Raw genomic sequence first — 27,527 nt, 5'->3', positions numbered from 1 at the left:
ACATCCTAGTGTTATATAATATTACATGTCAGTTATTACATCCTAGTATTATATAATATTACATGTCAGTTATTACATCCTAGTGTTATATAATATTACATGTCAGTTATTACATCCTAGTGTTATATAATATTACATGTCAGTTATTACATCCTAGTGTTATATCATATTACATGTCAGTAATTACATCCCTAGTGTTATATAATATTACATGTCAGTTATTACATCCTAGTGTTATATAATATTACATCAGTTATTACATCCTAGTCTTATATAATATTACATGTCAGTTATTACATCCCTAGTGTTATATAATATTACATGTCAGTTATTACATCCTAGTGTTATATAATATTACATGTCAGTTATTACATCCCTAGTATTATATAATATTACATGTCAGTTATTACATCCTAGTGTTATATAACATTACATGTCAGTTATTACATCCCTAGTATTATATAATATTACATGTCAGTTATTACATCCTAGTGTTATATAACATTACATGTCAGTTATTACATCCCTTTTATTTTATAATATTACATGTCAGTTATTACATCCCTAGTATTATATAATATTACATGTCAGTTGTTACATCCTAGTGTTATATAACATTACATGTCAGTTATTACATCCCTAGTATTATATAATATTACATGTCAGTTATTACATCCCTAGTATTATATAATATTACATGTCAGTTATTACATCCTAGTGTTATATCATATTACATGTCAGTTATTACATCCTAGTGTTATATAATATTACATGTCAGTTATTACATCCTGGTGTTATATAATATTACATGACAGTTATTAGATCCTAGTGTTATATAATATTACACCTCATTGATGACGTCAGTCTGTATATTTTAGAGCCTTCGTCAGAAAATACCTGAGATTGGGAACGTCCATATTTACATAACCCCGCCCTGTCTTCTCTAAATGGGTCCTGTCAGCCCTGGCCCCGCCCCGCTCTCCTTTGATTGGCTGTGTTGCTCCGGGCTTTTTCCAGAGCGCTGTCCGCTGTCAGTGAGTGAATCTCGGCGGGAGGAAAGAGCTGGAGTCGGTTACAGGAAAAGACCCGGAGCGGTGAGACCAGGTGAGAGCTGAAGAGGAGGAGAGGGGCCCGGTAGCCGTATACACCTAGCGTCACCTGACCGGGGGCCACACACACACCCGTCACCTCACCCTGCTTCCTGGATCCGGGGGTCACAGTCACTCCTGACCCCACTCACTCTAGACTTCCTACTTACACCCTCTGATTATACAAACGTGTACAGTGTATCATGTACAGGGAGCATATAATGTACAGGGTGTATATAGTGTACAGGGAGTATATAATGTACAGGGAGTATATAGTGTACAGGGAGTATATAATGTACAGGGAGTATATAATGGACAGGGAGTATATAGTGTACAGGGAGTATATAATGTACAGGGTGTATATAGTGTACAGGGAGTATATAATGTACAGGGAGTATATAGTGTACAGGGAGTATATAATGTACAGGGAGTATATAGTGTACAGGGAGTATATAATGGACAGGGAGTATATGATGTACAGGGTGTATATAGTGCAGATAGTCTATAATGTACAGGGAGTATATAGTGCAGATAGTCTATCATGTACAGGGTGTATATAATGTACAGGGAGTATATAATGTACAGGGAGTATATAGTGTACAGGGAGTATATAGTGTACAGGGAGTATATAGTGTACAGGGAGTATATAATGTACAGGGAGTATATAGTGTACAGGGAGTATATAATGTACAGGGTGTATATAGTGTACAGGGAGTATATAATGTACAGGGAGTATATAGTGTACAGGGAGTATATAATGTACAGGGAGTATATAGTGTACAGGGAGTATATAATGGACAGGGAGTATATGATGTACAGGGTGTATATAGTGCAGATAGTCTATAATGTACAGGGAGTATATAGTGCAGATAGTCTATCATGTACAGGGTGTATATAATGTACAGGGAGTATATAGTGTACAGGGAGTATATAATGTACAGGGAGTATATAATGTACAGGGAGTATATAATGTACAGGGAGTATATAATGTACAGGGAGTATATAATGTACAGGGTGTATATAATGTACAGGGAGTATATAGTGTACAGGGAGTATATCATGTACAGGGTGTATATAGTGCAGATAGTCTATAATGTACAGGGAGTATATAGTGCAGATAGTCTATAATGTACAGGGAGTATATAATGTACAGGGTGTATATAGTGTACAGGGAGTATATAATGACAGGGAGTATATGATGTACAGGGTGTATATAGTGCAGATAATCTATAATGTACAGGGAGTATATAGTGCAGATAATCTATAATGTACAGGGAGTATATAGTGTAGATAGTCTATAATGTACAGGGAGTATATAATGTACAGGGTTATATAATGCAGATAGTCTATAATGTACAGGGTGTATATAGTGCAGATAATCTATAATGTACAGGGTGTATATAGTGCAGATAGTCTATAATGTACAGGGTGTATATAGTGTAGATACTCTGTAATGTACAGGGTGTATATAGTGTAGATAGTCTATAATGTACAGGGAGTCTATAATGTACAGGGTGTATATAGTGCAGATAGTCTATAATGTACAGGGTGTATATAGTGCAGATAATCTATAATGTACAGGGTGTATATAGTGCAGATAGTCTATAATGTACAGGGTGTATATAGTGTAGATACTCTGTAATGTACAGGGTGTATATAGTGTAGATAGTCTATAATGTACAGGGAGTCTATAATGTACAGGGTGTATATAGTGTAGATAGTCTATAATGTACAGGGTGTATATAGTGCAGATAGTCTATAATGTACAGGGACTATATAGTGCAGATAGTCTATAATGTACAGGGACTATATAGTGCAGATAGTCTATAATGTACAGGGACTATATAGTGCAGATAGTCTATAATGTACAGGGTGTATATAGTGCAGATAGTCTATAATGTACAGGGTGTATATAGTGCAGATAGTCTATAATGTACAGGGTGTATATAGTGCAGATAGTCTATAATGTACAGGGAGTGTATAGTGCAGATATTCTATAATGTACAGGGTGTATATAGTGTAGATACTCTGTAATGTACAGGGTGTATATAATGTACAGGGTGTATATAGTGCAGATAGTCTATAATGTACAGGGTGTATATAGTGCAGATAGTCTATAATGTACAGGGTGTATATAGTGCAGATAGTCTATAATGTACAGGGAGTATATAATGTACAGGGTGTATATAGTGCAGATAGTCTATAATGTACAGGGTGTATATAGTGCAGATAGTCTATAATGTACAGGGAGTATATAGTGCAGATAGTCTATAATGTACAGGGTGTATATAGTGCAGATAGTCTATAATGTACAGGGTGTATATAGTGTAGATAGTCTATAATGTACAGGGAGTGTATAGTGCAGATAGTCTATAATGTACAGGGTGTATATAGTGTAGATACTCTGTAATGTACAGGGACTATATAGTGCAGATAGTCTATAATGTACAGGGACTATATAGTGCAGATAGTCTATAATGTACAGGGACTATATAGTGCAGATAGTCTATAATGTACAGGGAGTGTATAGTGCAGATAGTCTATAATGTACAGGGTGTATATAGTGTAGATACTCTGTAATGTACAGGGTGTATATAGTGTAGATAGTCTATAATGTACAGGGAGTATATAATGTACAGGGTTATATAATGCAGATAGTCTATAATGTACAGGGTGTATATAGTGCAGATAATCTATAATGTACAGGGTGTATATAGTGCAGATAGTCTATAATGTACAGGGAGTGTATAGTGCAGATATTCTATAATGTACAGGGTGTATATAGTGTAGATACTCTGTAATGTACAGGGTGTATATAATGTACAGGGTGTATATAGTGCAGATAGTCTATAATGTACAGGGTGTATATAGTGCAGATAATCTGTAATGTACAGGGTGTATATAGTGCAGATAATCTATAATGTACAGGGACTATATAGTGCAGATAGTATATAATGTACAGGGTGTATATAGTGTAGATACTCTGTAATGTACAGGGTGTATATAGTGCAGATAGTCTATAATGTACAGGGAGTATATAATGTACAGGGTGTATATAGTGCAGATAGTATATAATGTACAGGGTGTATATAGTGTAGATAGTCTATAATGTACATGGAGTATATAGTGCAGATAGTCTATAATGTACAGGGAGTATATAGTGCAGATAGTCTATAATGTACAGGGAGTATATAGTGCAGATAGTATATAATGTACAGGGTGTATATAGTGTAGATAGTCTATAATGTATAGGGAGTCTATAATGTACAGGGAGTATATAATGTACAGGATGTATATAGTGCAGATAGTCTATAATGTACAGGGTGTATATAGTTCGGATAGTCTATAATGTACATGGAGTATATAGTGCAGATCGTCTATAATGTACAGGGTGTATATAGTGTAGCTAGTATATAATGTATAGGGAGTCTATAATGTACAGGGAGTATATAATGTACAGGGTGTATATAGTGCAGATAGTCTATAATGTACAGGGAGTATATAGTGCAAATAGTCTATAATGTACAGGGTGTATATAGTGTCAATATTCTATAATGTACAGGGAGTATATAGTGTAGATAGTCCATAATGTACAGGGAGTATATAGTGCAGATAATCTATAATGTACAGGGAGTATATAGGGTCAGGGGATAATCATACACATTAGGGAGAGTGTGTGCCTACATAGGCGTACGGAGACTTACAAGTCATTCCTGCTCTGCTCCATAGCTGGGAATCTGTTCCTTTTGGAATAGAAATACTGATTTGGCAATTAAATCCGCATCATGTTAGTAGGCTTATTAACTGAGTCATGCATGATGTTAAGGGGGCTGCCCTCTAGAGGGCGGCATACAGAGGCACTGTTCTCCTAATTACATCCTGGAGAATAGATTTGCATATTTTTAGGGAGTGTATAGTGTAGATTCTCTGTAATGTACAGGGCGTATATAGTGTAGATAGTATGTAATGTACAGGGAGTATACAGTCTATAATGTACGGCTTGTATATAGTCTATAATATTTTATTAATTAATATATATAGAGAGAGAGATTACATATTTACAGGGTATATGTAATACACAGTGTACATATTTAATTTACTGGGAGTATATAATGTACAGTATGCACATACATGGAGTATATAGTCTATAATATACTAGGTGTGTAATATGTATATATCTTTATTACACATTTACAGGGTTTATGTAATACACAGTGCACACATAATATACTGGGAACATATAATGTACAGTATGCTCATATAATATGCATTTTGTATATAGTCTATAATATACAGTTTATATGCAGTGTATAATGTTAAGGGTATATGTTATATATAGTGAACACATTTAATACGCAGTGTTTATGCAACATACAGTGTAAACATAATATACAGGGTGTATACAGTATATATTGTCGACATGTCTATAATGTACAGGGTACACATTGTATAGAGTGTACATATCTAAAACCTACAGTGTGCACCTATAATATAATAGGTGTAGGGTTCGCCCTGTATATTATATGTGCCCTACATACTTTCTTTTTTTATGGGTGTACTTTATATAGAGAGTGTACTGTATATACAGTAGGGTAGATATCTATAATATACAGTGTACAAATTTACATTGTAATATATATGTATATACTATGGCCATGCATATAACATATGAGGTGTATTGTCAGGGCTCCGTACATACAGTGTTGGCCAAAAGTATTGGCCCCCCTGCAATTCTCAGATAATACATGTGTTCTTCCAGATAATGATTACAAGCACAAACTCTTTGGTAATATCTTCATTTATTTTGATTGCAATGAAAAAACACAAAAGAGAATGAAAAAAAGTCACATCATTGATTATTTTACACCAAACTCCAAACCTGGTGCGGACAGAAGTATTGGCGCCCTCAGCCTAATACTTGGTAGCACAACCTTTAGACACAATAACTGCGCACAACCGCTTCCGCTAACCAGCAATGAGTTTCTTACAAGGCTCTGCTGGAATCTTAGACCCTTCTTCTTTGGCTCCTGCTCCAGGTCCCCCCTGAGATGTGAAGGGGGCCTTCTCCAAACTGCCACCAAGAGATCTCTCCCCCTCCCCCACAGGTGTTCTATGGGATTCAGGGCTGGACTCATTGCTGCCACTTTACAAGTCTCCAGGGCTTTCTCTCACCACCATTTTCTAGTGCTGACCTGAAGTGTGTTTTGGGTCCTTGTCCTGCTGGAAGAGCCCTGACCTCTGAGGGAGACCCCGCTTTCTCACACTGGGCCCTACATGATGCTGCACAATGTGTTGGTCGTCTTCAGACTATATAATGCCATGCACACGGTCAAGCAGTCCAGTGCCAGAGGCAGCAAAGCAACCCCAAACCATCAGGGACCTCCGCCATGTCTGACTGTAGGGGGCGTCTTCTTCTCTGTGAAGGCCTCTTTTTTCCCTGTAATCTCTATGTTGAGGCCTTTTCCTACTTTTGTCTCCTCTGACCAGAGAACATTCTTCCAGAACGGTTTTGGCTTTCTCAGGTAAGTTTTGGCAAACTCCAGCCTGGCTTCTGTCTGTGGGTAAGAAGTGGGGTCTTCCTGGGTCTCCTCCCATACAGTCCCTTCTCATTCAGACGCTGACGGATAGTACGGGGTGACACTGTTGTACCCTCGGACTGCAGGGCAGCTTGGACTTGTTTGGATGTTAGTCGAGGTTCTTTATCCGCCATCCGCACAATCTTGCGGTGAAATCTCTGGTCAATGTTTCTTTTGCGTCCACATCTAGGGAGGTTAGCCACAGTGCCATGGGCTTTACACTTCTTGATGACACTGTGCACGGTAGACACAGGAACATTCAGGTCTTTGGAGATGGACTTGTAGCCTTGAGATTGCTCAGGCTTCCTCACAATTTTGCTTCTCAAGTCCTCAGACAGTTCTTTGGTCCTTTTTCTTTTCTCCATGCTCAATGTGGTCACACAAGGACACAGGACAGAGGTGGAGTCAACTTTAATCCAACTGGCTGCAAGTGTGATTTAGTTATTGCCACCACCTGTTAGGTGCCTCAGGTAAGTAACAGGTGCTGTTAATTACACAAATTAGAGAAGCATCACATCACATCATGATTTTTCAAACAGTGCCAATACTTTTGTCCACCCCCTTTTTTATGTTTGTTGTGGAATTATATCCAATTTGTGGTTTTCCATTGAAGACAAATTAAATGAAGATAATAATACCAAAGAGTTTGTGCTTGCAATCATTTTCTGGAAGACAACGAGTATTATCTGACAGAATTGCAGGGGGGGCAATACTTTTGGCCAACATTGTATAATGGTCACTGCAAGTAAAACATCTGAAGGCTCTCAAGAGTCATCTGTTATACATGTGTTATATATCTCCTCCAATCCCAGCTGTATCTTCCCTGAGTGTATACGGGATGGTATATGTGTCTATAGGTGAAGGTTACTATCTTGCTGCTTCCTAGGTACGAGTCCCCATAGACACAGCTGAGGACCTGTGCCATCACTGCCGCACCTTGGTTACCATGACCACCAGTATGTCTATAGGGGGCGCAGCTGTCAGCTTATCAAGGTTGTCAACACCCAACATCTGACAAAATATAGTAGAGGATCCAGAGTGTACCCAGTTCTTCCCCCTCAGGGTCCAGGTATGTGCCCAATGTGTTGCCTGCAGTTTGTGTTCTTTTCAGATGGTGTCAGACTGTGATAGATGTAATAATGTACCGGGAGGAGATCAGCGGCGCCGCTTATCATGTATCGGGAGGAGACCAGCGGCGCCGCTTATCATGTATCGGGAGGAGACCAGCGGCGCCGCTTATCATGTATCGGGAGGAGACCAGCGGCACCGCTTATCATGTATCGGGAGGAGACCAGCGGCGCCGCTTATCATGTATCGGTAGGAGATCAGCGGCGCCGCTTATCATGTATCGGGAGGAGACCAGCGGCGCCGCTTATCATGTATCGGGAGGAGACCAGCGGCGCCGCTTATCATGTATCGGTAGGAGATCAGCGGCGCCGCTTATCATGTATCGGGAGGAGACCAGCGGCGCTGCTTATCATGTATCGGTAGGAGATCAGCGGCACCGCTTATCATGTATCGGGAGGAGACCAGCGGCGCCGCTTATCATGTATCGGTAGGAGATCAGCGGCGCCACTTATCATGTATCGGGGGCGCCGCTTATCATGTAACGGGAGGAGATCAGCGGCGCCGCTTATCATGTATCGGGAGGAGATCAGTGGCGCCGCTTATCATGTATCGGGAGGAGATCAGCGGCGCCGCTTATCATGTATCGGGAGGAGATCAGTGGCGCCGCTTATCATGTATCGGGAGGAGATCAGTGGCGCCGCTTATCATGTATCGGGAGGAGATCAGCGGCGCCGCTTATCTATATCTATAAAAGGGAGATGGAAGAAAAGATGGCAGAAAAGGGTTTCAACTAGATAATGGGGCAGAGGGTGCAGGAAATCACAGAGGCCAGCACAGGGCCCTAACTGTGACACTAACAACCAATCAGCAAAGACCACTGAAGTCACATGTTACTACTTAGCCAATCAGCGTTTTTATGTGACTCTCAATTACTTATAAGCAAGTAAAAACGTTCGCAACCTATCATCGGAGCAGAGACGCATCACATGACACGACATTGCAGTCCTGAGCCAATCACATGACAGGATTTGTCCTAGTCCTTTTAGCCAAGAAGAAGAGCCAAGAGCAGTCACATGACTCGTCCCTGCCACCCTAATGTTCCAGTCAGCCAATCAGCAGAGCCCAGTGGGATCACATGATACACTTTCTTTGCTTGCTTAGATACATTGTCTGCAGATTTGATATGTTTCATGTTCTCCCTGAAGGTCAGGACATGGCCGTCTGACACCTCAGAGATAAGAGTCCTGCCTGTGAGCAGATGTGGGACACCTCCATCTCCAAAGACTGTCACTCAGCCGAGACTGGGACTGAGAGAGACCCTCGGGGGTACACATAAGGGCCCCACACGAGAGACCCCCGGGGTACACATAAGGGTGACACTGGAAAGACCCCGGGGTACACATAAGGGCCACACACGAGAGACCCCCGGGGGTACACATAAGGGTGACACTGGAAAGACCCCGGGGTACACATAAGGGCCACACACGAGAGACCCCCGGGGGTACACATAAGGGTGACACTGGAAAGACCCCGGGTACACATAAGGGCCACACACGAGAGACCCCCAGGGTACACATAAGGGCCACACACGAGAGACCCCCGGGGTACACATAAGGGCCACACACGAGAGACCCCCAGGGTACACATAAGGGCCACACACGAGAGACCCCCAGGGTACACATAAGGGCCACACACGAGAGACCCCCAGGGTACACATAAGGGCCACACACGAGAGACCCCCAGGGTACACATAAGGGCCACACACGAGAGACCCCGGGGTACACATAAGGGCCACACACGAGAGACCCCGGGGTACACATAAGGGTGACACTAAGAGAACCCGGAGTACAGAGATAAAGGTGATTCTGAGAAGGACGTCAGGCTACAGATAAGGGCTACACCAGAGAGACCCCCAGGGTACAGATATGGCAGACACATGAGAGACCCCCGATGCACGAATACGGATGACAACAAGAAGGGCATCAGGGTACAGATAAGCGTGACATTGGAGAGACCATTGGGATACAGATCAATCAGACACCTGACAGGCCCCTGGGGTAGACATGAAAGTTGTATTGTGGTCTAAACAGGGCTGATGATGGGGGACACGAAGGAGTAAGAGGTGGCTAAATTAGGATACGGGGAGATTAGAGGCTACAAAATGTGTTAATCTGGAGGATGGGGGATTGTGAGCATCAAGGGTGTCAGATTAGAAATTTGTGGGTGTTAGAACAAGAGTGAGATTCGAGGCAAGACAAAGTGAGATTAGAGGCCGAGGTGCGGGAGGCAGAGCCAGAATGAGATTAAAGGCTGTTAGGAATGTGAGACTGGGAAGTCAGATAAGAGATTGGGGGATTTTAGAGCAAGAGTGAGAATAGAAATTTAGGTAGGCAGGAGGACAGAAGTCATTTTAGAGGCTGCGGGAGGCGTGAGGCTGAGGGTTGTCGGATTAGAGGCTGGGGGAGGCGTGAGGCTGAGGGTTGTTGGATTAGAGGCTGGGGGAGGTGTGAGGCTGAGGGTTGTTGGATTAGAGGCTGGGGGAGGTGTGAGGCTGAGGGTTGTTGGATTAGAGGCTGGGGGAGGCGTGAGGCTGAGGGTTGTTGGATTAGAGGCTGGGGGAGGCGTGAGGCTGAGGGTTGTTGGATTAGAGGCTGGGGGAGGTGTGAGGCTGAGGGTTGTCGGATTAGAGGTTTGGGAGGCGTGAGGTGAGGGTTGTCGGATTAGAGGCTGGGGGAGGCGTGAGGCTGAGGGTTGTCAGATTAGAGGCTGGGTGAAGCGTGAGGTTGAGGGTTGTCAGATTAGAGGCTGGGGGAGGCGTGAGGCTGAGGGTTGTCAGATTAGAGGCTGGGGGAGGCGTGAGGTTGAGGGTTGTCAGATTAGAGGCTGGGGGAGGCGTGAGGTTGAGGGTTGTCGGATTAGAGGCTGGGGGAGGCGTGAGGCTGAGGGTTGTCGGATTAGAGGCTGGGGGAGGCGTGAGGTTGAGGGTTGTCGGATTAGAGGCTGGGGGAGGCGTGAGGTTGAGGGTTGTCGGATTAGAGGCTGGGGGAGGCGTGAGGCTGAGGGTTGTCGGATTAGAGGCTGGGGGAGGCGTGAGGTTGAGGGTTGTCGGATTAGAGGCTGGGGGAGGTGTGAGGCTGAGGGTTGTCGGATTAGAGGCTGTTGTATGTCTGCCGTCTGCGCTAGTGATCTGTCACATTGAGTATTGCCCTCTGCCGTTGCCTCACACCAGTCATGTGTTGCTGACTCAGTCAGTCGCTACTGAAAATTTTCCACTTCACACGAGTATATTCTGATTTTTACGCTTCTTTGAGGTTAGAGGCTGTGGACGGAGTAAGGTGTGGGGGGGGGCACAGTATGCGGTGTGTTGTGTCAAGTGATCACTTCCTTCTATCGGGGTGGGGGGGGGGGGGCAGGGTTCAGGGAGTTCACTGTTCCCGTGTCACAATAGTTCTTTCCGCCTGGTTTAGGCTCGGCCGCCGTGTCTCTGCACCTCTCTCTGGGTCAGACGTTAAATATTATCCCTCTCCTTCTCTCTGGGGCCTCATACAGCGCTAAACAGACTCCACACTGGTATATGTTTCCTGCACTAATACATTGTAACAAAATTGTCAGAACTAGCGAGAGATTTACACGCTGGTGAATGTTGTCTGATATAGATACATTGTAGCAGACCCTTTGCTGTGTGATGTATCAGATCTGTACAGGTTCTTGGTCTGTGAACAACAATGTTTCCATTCACTGACAGCAAACAGAGATCAGGAACCGAGTCCCTGACAGCAGAACAGGATGAGGAAAACATGGCTGCTTTCTACTACAACAGTGCCACACCTATTCTCAGGTTGTGTATTGTACTGCAGCTGATTATTCACTTTAAACTAACCTGCAATATCAGTCACTACCTGTGGACAAGTGTGGCACTATTCATATAATAACGCAACCATGTTCTAATAATCCTGAATTCTAAACACACCTAAGCATTGTCATACCTGCAGGGTGGTGGAGCAGGAAATGTATCTGAAGCTGGATCCCACCCTACTGATGGGCAATTGTTCCATCTGTCTACTGTCCTTACCTTGCAGATGATCCTAAATGGAGTGGATAAACTTTGAACTGGACATGAGTTCCTGCGTACCCCCACCACCCAACTACAGAAGTATTTAGGAAGAATCCTCGAGCCATCCTCCTTGTTTCTTAGTTATATCTGTCACTTTGGCCATCACCCAGCTTTCCCAAATTCCTGTAATATCTTGACACTAGAGGAAAAGTGAAAGACCTTTTATTTGACTTATGATTTTATATCGGGCCCTGTGGGATCATAACTACTGTCTGAGCACTGAGCGGCTGTTGTCACACCCATTACTAAGGTAAACACATATAGTATTTGTATATATGAGGCCAATTAGTACAAGAATATAACTACTATAATACTACTCCTATGTACAAGAATATAACTACTATAATACTACCTCCTATGTACAAGAATATAACTACTATAATACTACTCCTATGTACAAGAATATAACTACTATAATATTACTCCTATGTACAAGAATATAACTACTATAATACTACCTCCTATGTACAAGAATATAACTACTATAATACTACCTCCTATGTACAAGAATATAACTACTATAATACTACCTCCTATGTACAAGAATATAACTACTATAATACTACTCCTATGTACAAGAATATAACTACTATAATACTACTCCTATGTACAAGAATATAACTACTATAATAGTGCTCCTATGTACAAGAATATAACTACTATAATACTGCTCCTATGTACAAGAATATAACTACTATAATACTACCTCCTATGTACAAGAATATAACTACTATAATACTACTCCTATGTACAAGAATAGAACTACTATAATACTACCTCCTATGTACAAGAATATAACTACTATAATACTACCTCCTATGTACAAGAATATAACTACTATAATACTACCTCCTATGTACAAGAATATAACTACTATAATACTACCTCCTATGTACAAGAATATAACTACTATAATACTGCTCCTATGTACAAGAATATAACTACTATAATACTACTCCTATGTACAAGAATATAACTACTATAATAGTACTCCTATGTACAAGAATATAACTACTATAATACTACTCCTATGTACAAGAATATAACTACTATAATACTACTCCTATGTACAGGAATATAACTACTATAATACTACTCCTATGTACAAGAATATAACTAAAAATACAAAAATAGAAAAAGATATAAAGTAGCTCACCCTTGTAGTCGTTCAAATGATGATTGTTGGTGCACGACCCTATTCTCCTTGACTCATTGGAGTAAATAAATGGAAGTATAATCTTGTCAAACCGAAGGTTCGATATAAGGGTCCGCGACTCACAGCTTGTAAAAACTTTTCTTTTTATTTCATCCTTTTAAAATTTCTGTTTGCCACCATAGGCTGAAGTATACATTTAAACACAAAAAAACATAGTGTAGACAAGGTAGACACTGGACATGGTGAGTTAAAAACCGCTAGAAAACTGACGCGTTTCGGGACTATTGAGGCGTCCCTTACTCATAGTGAAACTAGCCTGAACATTGTAAGCAGTGTGAACTTAATATACACTCTGAGATGACTAAAACTGGGAGGATCCAAAACCTTTCTACATCATCAGCTGATCATTTAACCCTTCCTGGCAAGTTTGTGGATCTCACTTAGTTTTGTTTTAAATAGAGACAAGGATAGAAGTAAAAAAAAAAAAACAAACAAAAAAAAACACTTGTTTATTCGAGATTATTCTGTTGCACGAGCATAAAAGAATAAATATCTCAACTCTAACTAAAGTTGATATCAAAAAGTTAGCTACTTTCAATACTAAACTGAAACAGAATACCGCAGTACCTCCCTCCATGTGAATTTAGTCCTACAAAGGTACAACAAGCCTGACCACTCCCAAGGTAATTAACTTGCAGAGTTGAGGGCTGAAATCTAATCTAACAGGTAAACTGACATGTAACACTGTTTTCACTAACTTTAACCAAGCATCTAAGATAGACATCAGATTCGCTGATACAGATACCTTAATTCTCAAAACTTTTCAACACATCCCTTAACATATCTAAAAAAATTTTATACGTTAATTTAATAAGGTTAGAGATGAAAAGTTTGTTAGTCAAAAAATAAAAGCCAGGTCTGACTTAGCATTCATACCCTCCGGTTGCCGACAGCCAAACCGGAGGATCCATAATGCTTCTTTTTTAAGTAAGATCTTTTTTTTATTGTCTCCTCTGATGTTATCATTGACTGTTTCAATTCCCCAGAAAGAGAAATTATCTGTCTCTCCACCATGTTTACTCGAGAAATGTTTTGATGCACCAGAAATACCATCCGTACCCTGCTTCTTACTGTCTCTGATATGTTCGGCTATTCTTACCTTCAATGGCCTGGTGGTACTGCCTACATAGTCCATTCTACAAGCTGAACATTTGATGCAGTATACAGTATATCTGGTGGTGCAGTTAATGCTGGAATTAAACTTTACTTTGAAATTTGTTTTAAAACTGCTTAATTCTTCCGTATTGTCAGTAAAGGGACAGCTCTTACATTTAGGTCTGCCACACCTAAACGATCCCTTTCTATCTGGTATTAAACTCATGTTGGGGGATTTTAAGAAACTAGGGGACAAATCATTCCCCAAAGATACACCTCTCCTAGGGACAAAGTGAAACCCATTTTTAAGGATTTTTTTAACTGTATCATCAAGCTCCAGGATAGGTAAATTGTTTTTGATTATTTTCTTTATTAAATTGAACTGTGGACTGTAATTTGTTGAGAACACTGTGGCGTGTTCTAGATTGGTATTAATTTCAGTTTTTTCCTCCAATAATTTTTCTCTATCCCTCAATTGTACTTTCTCAAATGCCTGATTCAATATTTTCTTAGAGTAACCTCTGCTTTGGAGTCTGTTGATTACCTCCTGACTTTCTTGTACAAAATCCTCCTCATGATTGCAAGCACGTTTTGCTCGGATTAATTCCCCCACGGGGATCCCTCTGATAGTAGCCGCCGGATGGCAGCTATCTGCCTTCAAAATAGCGTTACCAGCCGTAGGTTTGCGATATAATTTAGTGATAACCCTATTTGAGTCCACACACCCCAGCAATGTAATATCCAAAAAAATTATTGTAGAAAAACTATGTTGAAATGTAAAACCTAAACCATATTCATTTTTGTTCAAAAAAGAAATAAAATCCGGTATGGGCGCCACATCTCCGACCCACACTATGAGTAGGTCATCGATGTAGCGCCCATACCAGAAAACAGAATCAACAAACGGATTGGCAGGAGAGAAAATGAATTTCTCTTCCCAAAACGATAAAAATAAATTTGCAAGTGAAGGTGAGAAGGGGGCTCCCATAGGAGCTCCCTTAATCTGCAAATAAAAAGTGTCCAAAAAAACAAAATAATTGTGTGTTAATAAAAATGAAGTGATGGATAGAATATACTCACACACTGCTGGGGTGTATAGGCTATATTTATAAAGCTGGTAGGCTAAAGCATCGAGGGCATCCCCGTGGGGGATACTAGGATAAAGGGAGCTGACATCACAAGAAAGCCAGGACATATTTTCTTCCCAAATAAAGTTGTCAAATATTTTTAATATTTCTCGGCTGTCTTTAATATGACCCATGGTGCGGTAAACAAGAGGCTGAAGTATTTTGTCCAACCATGCCCCGGGCCTCTCATTAAGGGAATTACGTCCGGATATTATAGGACGTAACGGGACAGGTTTGATGTTTTTGTGGACTTTTGGGAGACCGTATATAGTTGGTATGGTAGGAGTAGGGTTAATAAGGTATTCACTATCCATTTTATCAAAGATCCCTAATGCCTCACCTTCTTTGATAAGGGTTTCTAAAGTTTTTTTATATGCTGTTGTTGGATCTTCCTTAAGTTTTAAATAGGTGTTATCATCATCAAGGATAGTATGACAGCCCTCCACATAATCTTTATAATCCATAACTATTGTCATCCCCCCCTTGTCAGCCCTCTTTATAATAAGGTTATGGGATTCTTTTAGTTTTTTAATGGCCTCTCTTTCTTTTCTAGTTAAGTTATTATTCCTTTTAGCTCTGCTTTTTTTGAGTTTATTTTCCAGCTCAACCAATTCCTCCTCCACCTTCTGTTGAAAGAGGTGGAAGCAAGGATTTCTAGTTTTTGTAGGGTAAAAATCTGGGTTTTTTCTATCAACACCCACATTGTCAATGGTTTTGATTGTCATATCATTTTCATAGTCTAAATCCACCAAACACTGTGCTGCTACATGATCTTTCAAAGTTGCATTTAATGGTAAGGAGTTTCTATGACAGATAATGTTATCAAAAGTGCTAGAAATCGATGTCTGTCTATCCGTGTCTTCAAAAAAATGTTTTTTTATTGTCAAAGTTCTGTGGAGCCACTGTGGAGCATATAATACTACTACTATGTACAAGAATATAACTACTATAATACTACTACTATGTACAAGAATATAACTACTATAATACTGCTCCTATGTACAAGAATATAACTACTATAATACTACTACTATGTACAAGAATATAACTACTATAATACTACTACTATGTACAAGAATATAGCTACTATAATACTGCTCCTATGTACAAGAATATAACTACTATAATACTACTCCTATGTACAAGAATATAATTACTATAATACTACTCCTATGTACAAGAATATAACTACTATAATACTACTCCTATGTACAAGAATATAACTACTATAATACTGCTCTAGTGCGCTATAATATGTCCTTTCATGTCTGATGAGATTTGTAGTATATGTAGTAGTTATGACATATATACATTATAGTGATCTCCCTGGTATATACTTCTCACCTTACCCTTGTCTGGATCTTCATCTTCTCGCTCTACCTGTCGGTTACTTCCTCTTGACTCCTCCTTCTTCCTCGTTCAGTGATGATTGTAATTTCCATTTAGACATACAGATATGAGGGCGTCTCCAGATCCTGAAGCTTTTATTTAGTTTTCGGGTCTCTGGGGGGGATTGTTGCGTCCCGGCCACGACTCGCTCTTTCACTATTGTTGTAGTTTTTGGCTCATGTCTTCGCTCCCTTCTGTACTATTCTGTGTTCCAGGTAGAATACTACAGTATATGTTGATTTACAAATGTGCGGGGCTAGGGGGTTGTGGACACTCAGGCTGTCACTTTTTACTAGCCATATTGTCTTTGGGTTCAAATTTTGGGTCTCTATACTTGGTGACAGTAGTGGAGTTGTGCGTGGCCTCACCTGCAGCTGCATCCCCCCCCTCCCCCTCAGCTCCTGTGTTCTGCTCAGTAGAATCCTTTTTAACCCTTCTTCTTCTTCTTGTGGTTCTTCCTCGCAGATCTCTCCTCTGTGGGCGCTCCAGGAGCCTCCTATTACTATAAGAAGTGGCTGAGCACCAGGACTTTGTGACTAAACCATGTCCGAGGTCCAGGAAACCATCTTACTGGAGGAAGAGGAGGAGGAAGACACCTCCACCAGCTGTGGAACCGGGGATGACGATGAGGACGGCGAACCAAAGATCTGCCGAGCGTGTGGTGACCGGGCTACAGGCTATCATTTTAACGCAATGACGTGTGAAGGCTGCAAGGGTTTCTTCAGGTGGGTGTCAGTGGTGGGGGAGGGGCAGGACCTGATAGAGAGACCCCTGATCGGACACTCGTCTCGCTGCTTGTAAGTTGGTGTGACCCTAGAAGATATCTGGGCAAATCTAGACCTCCGATATTTGACATCTATAAACATCTGTCATATCGGAGATCCAGCGACAATTTTTTTATTCTAGATTTTCATTTTTGTCTTTTTATATTTTTACTTTATTATTTAATGTTATAATTAAAATATTAAAATCTACAAAAACTTGACCTGTTTATCATCCGCAGTCGACCTTGTGTCAGCTTTAAGGTGAGGGCCTAGATGTACCTCCATGTAAGTCGCCCCATCTCCAGCCCAGCCCTATGGTCTTAAGCTTCTGACCATTGCCAGGTTAGGGCATTATTACAGCTGGCAAGGAGTGGGGTTCTCCTGCAGGGTATAACCCAAACCTTAGTGGGATAATCCATTGAGCATGGGTCAGAAGAATGGAACAAGGTCGGGGTGCCAATGAAGGGTTTACGAGACCCTATCCCAGGCATAGCTCATTCATGAAACATCAGCGGGGTCACCTCAGCAGTTTGAGGCGACATGCGTCCGCTTCACGGGTCATGTAATGCCCCATCCTTCAATCATGTGGGTTATTAGCAGCTCAGTCAATGTGGCTGACCTGCAGTACCAATGACAGCCACTATACAGTGTACAGCAGCTTTGGGCAAACCAGATCCCACACTGCTTTCCCACCAGTTCTTGGGGTTCAGTTCTAGTGTCCATCTCACTAAGTTCTGACCAGTGGGCGGTGGGGTACCAGCCCGCGGCCACCTGGAATTGGCCTTGTTCCCTGACTGCTATGCATATTGTTAATGGAAAGGGGCCTGACTGGGCCTTTTTCCATTAAATGCCAGCCAAAAGGAGGTGTATAAAAGTAAAAAATATACTTATACTCACCTGTCCTGGGCTGAGCATCTGCTCCGGACCTCTTCCTGCAATAGATGCTAAATCCTAGAGGGGGATGGACACTGGTGAGACCATAATACTGTGTAGGGGCCGCTGTGAGCATATAATACTGTGTAGGGGCCACTGTGGAGCATATAATACTGTGTAGGGGTCACTGTGGAGCATATAATACTGTGGGGGGCCACTGTGGAGCACATAATACTGTGTAGGGGCCACTGTGGAGCATATAATACTGCGTGGGGGGCCACTGTGGAGCACATAATATTGTGTAGGGGCCACTGTGGAGCATATAATACTATGTGGGGGGCCACTGTGGAGCATATAATACTGTGTAGGGGCCACTGTGGAGCATATAATACTGTGTGGGGGCCACTGTGGAGCATATAATACTGTGTAGGGGCCACTGTGGAGCATATAATACTGTGTAGGGGCCACTGTGGAGCACATAATACTGTGTAGGGGCCACTGTAGAGCATATAATACTGTGTGGGGGGCCACTGTGGAGCACATAATATTGTGTAGGGGCCACTGTGGAGCATATAATACTATGTGGGGGGCCACTGTGGAGCATATAATACTATGTAGGGGGCCACTGTGGAGCATATAATACTGTGTGGGGGCCACTGTGGAGCATATAATACTGTGTAGGGGCCACTGTGGAGCATATAATACTGTGTAGGGGCCACTGTGGAGCATATAATACTGTGTGGGGTCCACTGTGGAGCATATAATACTGTGTGGGGGCTACTGTGGAGCATATAATTCTGTGTAGGGGCCACTGTGGAGCATATAATACTGTGTGGGGGCCACTGTGGAGCATATAATACTGTGTGGGGGCTACTGTGGAGCATATAATACTGTGTAGGGGCCACTGTGGAGCATATAATACTGTGTAGGGGCCACTGTGGAGCATATAATACTGTGTGGGGGCCACTGTGGCGCATATAATACTGTGTGGGGGCTACTGTGGAGCATATAATACTGTGTAGGGGCCACTGTGGAGCATATAATACTGTGTAGGGGCCACTGTGGAGCATATAATACTGTGAGGGGGCCACTGTGGAGCATATAATACTGTGAGGGGGCCACTGTGGAGCATATAATACTGTTTGGGGGCCACTGTGGAGCACGTAGTACTGTGTGTGGGGCTCTATAGAGCATGTAATACTGTCCCGGTATTGTTTACATGCCGGTTGCTGCTCACTCACCGTATTTTTGATAACTGCAGTTGTGGGTATTAAAGTTTTATTCCTTTCAAGTGTCTGAGATATCGTTTCAGAGCCCGTAACCGCCACTATCAAGAATTCGCTCGAGAAAAAGGGGGCAGGGAGCCTTAGACAAAAGTTTGCACCCGGGCCCACAAGACTTTAGTTACGCCACTGGGTCTGACCCTGTTTTGGGTGACATCCCTGTGCGCGCAGCCATGTCATACTTTTAGGATTGCTGACATGGGGTGGTTTGTGCTGTTGTTTGGGGGCCCCCCATCACTGGATGTAGATAGGGGGCTCTATCCCTCATCTCTTTCCTAACCATAGAGGTTCTTACAGCCCCCGCGTCTGATGGGTAAGTGGCTGGCGGCTTTTCCAGGAATTCTCCATGGTGTTGCTAGGCAGCCATTGTGTCATTACCTGGAACCAATTACTCATAGACAGAGAACTGATGAAGGTTTTTCGAGTCTCTGAGAACTTGAGAGCGTTGCGTGATGTGGCACTGCATATGGGGGGAGTTGTTATTTCTCGTATACTACTCTTATTCACTCAATGGTTACCAAGGATAAACACCTGTTGCTAGGCAACCATAGGACTCCTTTATGACCAGGCCAGTCAGCATCAAGGAAAAAATGTCCGTTATTGTCACAAGAAGCCGCAATGTAATGGGAAGGGGACGGTGGATAAGTGTGTGGGGGAGGGGCAGGGAAAATGGATGTGGGGAGGGGCAATGATAAGTGAATGTGGGGAGGGGCAATGATAAGTGAATGTGGGGAGGGGCAATGATAAGTGAATGTGGGGAGGGGCAGTGATATGTGGATGTGGGGAGGGGCAATGATATGTGGATGTGGGGAGGGGCAGTGATAAGTGGATGTGGGGAGGGGCAGTGATATGTGGATGTGGGGAGGGGCAATGATATGTGGATGTGGGGAGGGGCAGTGATATGTGGATGTGGGGAGGGGCAATGATATGTGGATGTGGGGAGGGGCAGTGATATGTGGATGTGGGGAGGGGCAATGATATGTGGATGTGGGGAGGGGCAGTGATAAGTGGATGTGGGGAGGGGCAGTGATATGTGGATGTGGGGAGGGGCAGGGAAAATGGATATGGGGAGGGGCAATGATAAGTGGATGTGGGGAGGGGCAATGATAAGTGGATGTGGGGAGGGGCAGTGATATGTGGATGTGGGGAGGGGCAGTGATAAGTGAATGCGGGGAGGGGCAATGATAAGTGAATGTGGGGAGGGGCAATGATAAGTGGATGTGGGGAGGGGCAGTGATATGTGGATGTGGGGAGGGGCAGTGATAAGTGAATGCGGGGAGGGGCAATGATAAGTGAATGTGGGGAGGGGCAGTGATAAGTGGATGTGGGGAGGGGCAATGATAAGTGGATGTGGGGAGGGGCAATGATAAGTGAATGTGGGGAGGGGCAATGATAAGTGAATGTGGGGAGGGGCAATGATAAGTGGATGTGGGGAGGGGCAGTGATATGTGGATGTGGGGAGGGGCAATGATAAGTGGATGTGGGGAGGGGCAATGATAAGTGAATGTGGGGAGGGGCAGTAAAAACTGTGTTTAGTGTCCCCTCGTTTCCCCTCACGTGTCTTGTTCCTCCTCAGCTTTCATACGTGTTCGCTCTTCTTCCACAGACGCGCCATGAAACGTAGACTTCAGCTCAGCTGCCCTTTCCAGAACACCTGTGTGATCAACAAGAGCAATCGGCGGCACTGCCAGGCCTGTCGGCTGAAGAAATGTCTGGACATCGGGATGAAGAAGGAGCGTGAGTTCTCATTCTATGTGCGCCATTGTTTAGTGTTACACACCATGATAACACGTGTGACGAGGGCGAGTGTATGTACATGTGGCCTCTTGGTTACCGGAGACATGTTTTGATCCTTATTGGGAGGTCACATACACTGCCGCAGTTTCTGCGCTCTGGCACCATTATCAGGGTCAAGAGAGTGATCTCCTCCTGCCAGAGTGTACGTAGAGAACGCAGGCAGCCATGTTCACTGAAACAGCTTTTAGCAGAGGTAACTTCTGACCGTGGTCGCCCGGATATGAGGCGCTCCGCCATACTATCAACCCCTCCTCCGCTCTTCTCCCTGCAGTGATCATGTCTGACGAGGCCGTGGAGTTGCGACGGTCCCTCATTAAGAAGAAGCAGAGACTGTCCGAGATCCCGACCCTGCCCCCCATGTCCACCATGTCCACCATGACGGTGCAGCAGGAGTGGCTGGTGCGGCAGCTCATAGAAGCTCAGAAGAAGACATTTGACAGCAGCTTCACCTATTTCCAGAACTATCGGGTATGAATGTATCAGCGCCAGAATGTTCTGCATGTCTGTGGGGGCGATAGGCAGAGGCTTTACTGTGTCCCCTGTGATCAGCGACTACAGCTTAGACAATTGTCCATTGTGGCCTGAAATCCACCCCCTGTCTCAACCCTCTACCATGCTTTATACTGCCGCACTGTAATTTTCAGCCCACTGGGGGGTCGGTTTTACTGGTTACAGGGGGTCGGGTTGACATAGGACCTAGTTTGGTGATTTTGTGAAGTCACTCTCATGTAATTGTTGTTTCACCGTTAGCCCGCCGTACGGCACCCGCATCCCCCGAGCCAGCGGCAGGAATCTTCTGTCTTCTTGATGATGCCTCACATCTCCGACCTGACCACCTACATGATCAAGGGCGTTATAAACTTTGCCAAAATTATACCATTTTTCAGGTACAATCTCCCCCCCATATAATGACCACCAAGTGTTCATGTACGTTCAGTCATGTGACTCTTCCCTTTCTGCAGGGATTTGAGTATCGAGGACCAGATCGCGCTGCTGAAAGGCTGCGCCCTAGAGGCCTGTGTCATCCGCTTCAACACCGTCTTTGACTACAGGACGCAAACCTGGTCGTGTGGTCAGTACAAGTACAGCACAGATGACTTGGCGATGGGTGAGTACGCAGTGCACCTGTTGGCATTGTGTCACTATATACTTGGTCTGCCATAGTTACCTACAGTGTACCTTGCCCCTCCCCCACAGCCGGCTTCCGTCAGCTCTTTTTAGATCCGCTGCTTCGATTCCACTGTATGCTGAAGAAGCTGGGTCTGGACATGGAGGAATATACGCTGATGCAAGCCATCTCCCTGTTCTCCGCTGGTATAGTAACCCTCTATCTGTAATCTGTGGCACATACGTCATCTCCACCTGCAACTTCAGATCAATAGAGCATTAGGATAAGACTGGTGGGGGTCCAACACCCAGGACGCTCATTGACAACTGTGCCCTCTGTGTAGTGGCTGAGACAAGTCCTGTTCACCTGCAGTAACCTGGTCTGGCCACTATACAGAGAACAGCGCTGTCTGCTTCCTGCTCCATGCTTTGTATATCTGGGGAACAGCTGATTAGAGGGGTCCCAGTTGTCGGACCCTCACCAATCTGATATTGAGGTACCTTAAGGTCATGAATATCTTTGGCCCAGAGAACACCTTTAGGTGCATGAATGCTGGGGTTTTTTCTCAGCTGAAGCCAAAAATGGACTCGAAAGAAGGAACAAGAGGCAACACGGTGGCTCAGTGGTTAGCACTGCAGCGCTAGAGTCCTGGGATCAAATCCTGTCCAGGAACAACATCTGCAAGGAGTTTGTGTGAATTTCCTCCCATACCCGAAAGACATCCTGATAGGAAAAATGTACATTGTGAGCACTCACAATCTACATACCCCCCCCCTCCAAGGAACAAGAAGAGGCGTTGTATAATCCTCAACAAAAACACAATGACCTCAGCCATACTCATGGGAGGTATTGGGGGTGTGGTCAGTGTACTCAGGGGATGGATATGGGTGGAGTTAGGCCAGTATGGCTGATACTGTGCGTCATGTGACTTGTCTGTTGTGGGGCTCACAACAATTTACAGGATTTATCATCATTTTTAGCACTGGCGAAAACGTAGAAAAAAGATATTGGAGAACCCCGACCAAATTGTTTTGTTTGTTTTCAGAAAGACTAAAAACAAGCAAAATGTAAATTACTCTGACTCCGGGCTGGGCATTCCTTACTGCGGGCCGGGTGTTCCTTACTCCGGGCCGGGTGTTCTTTACTGCGGGCTGGGTGTTCCTTATTCCGGGCTGGGTGTTCTTTACTCCGGGCTGGCTGTTCCTTACTGCGGGCTGGCTGTTCCTTACTGCGGGCTGGTTGTTCCTTACTGCGGGCTGGCTGTTCCTTACTCCCGGCTGGGTGTTCCTTACTCCGGGCTGGGTGTTCCTTACTCCGGGCTGGGTGTTCCTTACTCCGGGCTGGGTGTTCCTTACTGCGGGCTGGCTGTTCCTTACTGCGGGCTGGTTGTTTCTTACTGTGGGCTGGCTGTTCCTTACTCCCGGCTGGGTGTTCCTTACTGCGGGCTGGTTGTTCCTTACTGCGGGCTGGCTGTTCCTTACTCCCGGCTGGGTGTTCCTTACTCCGGGTTGGGTGTTCCTTACTCCGGGCTGGGTGTTCCTTACTCCGGGCTGGGTGTTCTTTACTCCGGGCTGGCTGTTCCTTACTGCGGGCTGGCTGTTCCTTACTGCGGGCTGGTTGTTTCTTACTGTGGGCTGGCTGTTCCTTACTCCCGGCTGGGTGTTCCTTACTCCGGGTTGGGTGTTCCTTACTCCGGGCTGGGTGTTCCTTACTCCGGGCTGGGTGTTCCTTACTGCGGGCTGGGTGTTCCTTACTCCGGGTTGGGTGTTCCTTACTCCGGGCTGGGTGTTCCTTACTGCGGGCTGGGTGTTCCTTACTCCGGGTTGGGTGTTCCTTACTCCGGGCTGGGTGTTCCTTCCCCCGGGCTGGGTGTTCCTTCCCCCGGGCTGGGTGTTCCTTCCCCCGGGCTGGGTGTTCCTTACTCCGGGCTGGGTGTTCCTTCCCCCGGGCTGGGTGTTCCTTACTCCGGGCTGGGTGTTCCTTACTCCGGGCTGGGTGTTCCTTACTCTGGGCTGGGTGGTCCTTACTCCGGGCTGGGTGGTCCTTACTCCGGGCTGGGTGGTCCTTACTCCGGGCTGGGTGGTCCTTACTCCGGGCTGGGTGTTCCTTACTCCGTGCTGGGTGTTCCTTACTCCGGGCTGGGTGTTCCTTACTCCGGGCTGGGTGTTCCTTACTCCGTGCTGGGTGTTCCTTACTCCGGGCTGGGTGTTCCTTACTCCGTGCTGGGTGTTCCTTACTCCGTGCTGGGTGTTCCTTACTCCGGGCTGGGTGTTCCTTACTCCGGGCTGGGTGTTCCTTACTCCGTGCTGGGTGTTCCTTACTCCGTGCTGGGTGTTCCTTACTCCGTGCTGGGTGTTCCTTACTCCGGGCTGGGTGTTCCTTACTCCGTGCTGGTTGTTCCTTACTCCGTGCTGGGTGTTCCTTACTCCGTGCTGGGTGTTCCTTACTCCGTGCTGGTTGTTCCTTACTCCGTGCTGGGTGTTCCTTACTCCGGGCTGGGTGTTCCTTACTCCGTGCTGGGTGTTCCTTACTCCCGGCTGGGTGTTCCTTACTCCAAGCTGGGTATTTTCTTACCTTTCCACACTCTTGACTCTTCTATTTTTCTGGGCCCTGCCCAAAGGTCTTCTGCCTGCCCTGAGGGGCCTGATACACGGAGTTTGTATACTGTATACAGTGCGTTGAATCCCTTGCTGGTCCCCAGGGTGTAAGTGAGTGGTTATGTGACATCCCATATTAGCGCCTCCCCCTTATGTACTAATCCTATGATGGCAATGTCCACATAATTGACAGATGAAGTAGGGGGTAAGATGAGGGGCCCGGTGACCACAGTCTGCTTTCCATAGACTTCACCATGTCGCCACTTCCTGTCCCCAGTTTATAGTAATAGATTTATGTATTTCATTTTTAAAAATTGAGGGCAATAAATTCTGCAGTCACGATGATCAGCCCAGCAATGATTTCTTTACTGTGAACTGCAGTCATGTGATTACATACGTGTTAGAAATGGCGTCACAGGGTCATGTGATGTGTCCACGAGTCTGGGGGTCACATGCGTAGCCCCCGGAGACAGACGCTCTTTGTTTGCTGTTGTTCTGAGACTTGTGCTTTCTTCTTATTCCAGACCGGCCGGGGGTCAGCAACCATGAAAAAATTGATCAGATCCAGGAGCATCTGGCGCTGACCCTCATGTCTTATATAGAGAGCCAGCAGCGACCATCTGCACACAACAGGTGAGCGGTCTACCCGAGTCATGTGACCAGCACCCCACTACCTGCGCTCATGTCTCACCTGATGGGTGCCGCACATTACCTGCCCTGTGGTGACCGCCATACAGGTGTGCCGCACATTAACCCCACCATGACTGTACGGGTGTCTCACATGTTATTCTTGGTTTCAGGTTCCTTTATGCCAAGATCATGGAGTGTCTGACAGAGCTGCGTACCATGAACGACGAGTACAGTCGGCAGCTGCTGCAAATCTGGGACATTCAGCAGGACTACACCCCTCTGATGCACGAGATGTTCAGCCAATCGCCAGAGTGACCGTAGATACTTTACCGTATAAATAGCATCGGTCAGCTCAGGGCGCGGTCATTGTGGAGGTTGGTTGCGTTGTGTGTTGATATATAGGGTGAGCAGCGCGGCCCGCCAGATGACGCCATAGACAGTTTGTGTTCAGTGAATGTGAATTTTCGGAGATTGCGGTGTTTTCTCTGACACCATTAATCACTACAAGACATCGGCAGCGACAAACTCAGGTAGTAGCGAAATCAGGGAAACGCACAATCTGCCGAGTCTCATCTACCTTCATCCGTAACCTCTTACCTCACAGTGGGCGGCGGCATTGTGGTAACTCCGCCTCCTCATCAGGGAATAAGCTACACGTAACCTACCTGATAATGAACACCTCAACTGGCCCCGCCCTCAACGCCAAGGTCTGATGTGTCATTGGATGAAGTCATTCCATGGATTTTATGATGCTTGATATCCTAAAGTAAGACTGTACCCGCAGACGCCATGGAGAGCGGGCAAAACTGTACACACCGACATATAAAGCCGTGTAACTGTCACTTTAAATATCTTCTCCAGTTACATCCAAAGCTGCATTTACAAGAGTCTTTATTTATTAGCTCTCGAGTTGTCACTGGTGCTTGGCCAGTCTTATACTCTAGTCGCTCCCAGAGCTGCCTTCAGGATTCTTCTGGCTGAGCCTTTAGCTGTGATCCGGAAATCCGAGCCAAGCATGAGAGCGACATCTCCCACAACGCAGCGCGACAGTCACATACACTAAAGCTGCACCGATATGGGAGGCTCAGCTGCTGGAGAGGTAACATCGTGGATGCAGCTCTAGATGTGACTGGAGTATAGGCTGTTTGGGCAGCGTTACTAAAGTGCCAAATGCATCTCTTCTCTTCATGTCTGGCGCCTTAATTCCAGAGAACTGAGGGCTACAGCAAGGGGCTTCTTATGCTCCAGTCACATCTAAAGCTGCACACACATGCCATATCCTGCTTATGTTACCTCCAAAGCTGTTCTTTGAGCCTGAGAGTGAAGAACAAGATCTATAACTGCAGCTTTGGGTGTAATTGGGTTTAGCCAAGCACTGTGGATCATTCAGTAAGAGCTGTGCCCTCATCCCGATGCCACCCCCCCTCCCCCCGACAACACGGGTACGGGAGCGCCCTCATCCCTGTATAGGTCATCTGTCTCCAAGACTCCCCCTTCCTCACTTCAAGGTACAGGAGCACCCTCATACTTGTACCGGCCCCCCTTGCCCCGGTGCCCGCCTCGCTCCTTTCCTCTGCTGTTTATATACCTCACTCCATAAGAGTTTCCTGTTTCGGAGGATGACCCCCGACATCCATATGGTATCCAACCCCACTCACCCACCTTTTTCGTGCAGTGACTGAGGCTGCGATTCTTGTTTTGTCCACCAGGAGGCGAATCTCAGGAATTACTGCTGTCACCGAGCAAACAACCAATGACTAGACATTCCTGCCTGTGGCCCCAGGGCCCACGTCACATGATCA

At 44.8% G+C, this 27,527-nt stretch overlaps 1 protein-coding gene across 1 annotated transcript; it reads left to right on the top strand.

The window, feature by feature from the left end:
• The first annotated feature begins 7,657 nt into the window (after nt 1-7,657).
• On the top strand, nt 7,658-26,537 carry NR1I2 (nuclear receptor subfamily 1 group I member 2). The gene is made up of 9 exons (XM_075263356.1): nt 7,658-7,733; nt 17,139-17,398; nt 21,200-21,330; nt 21,662-21,858; nt 22,141-22,277; nt 22,353-22,498; nt 22,588-22,704; nt 25,620-25,728; nt 25,896-26,537. Exons 2-9 carry the CDS (start codon nt 17,217-17,219, stop codon nt 26,038-26,040), a joined length of 1,164 nt encoding a protein of 387 aa, XP_075119457.1. The 5' UTR covers nt 7,658-7,733; nt 17,139-17,216; the 3' UTR covers nt 26,041-26,537.
• The last annotated feature ends 990 nt before the right edge of the window (nt 26,538-27,527 follow it).

Source organism: Leptodactylus fuscus, chromosome 2 (genome assembly GCF_031893055.1).
Source record: "Leptodactylus fuscus isolate aLepFus1 chromosome 2, aLepFus1.hap2, whole genome shotgun sequence".
Taxonomy (NCBI): domain Eukaryota; kingdom Metazoa; phylum Chordata; class Amphibia; order Anura; family Leptodactylidae; genus Leptodactylus; species Leptodactylus fuscus.
This window is presented reverse-complemented; position numbering and strand designations above follow the sequence as displayed.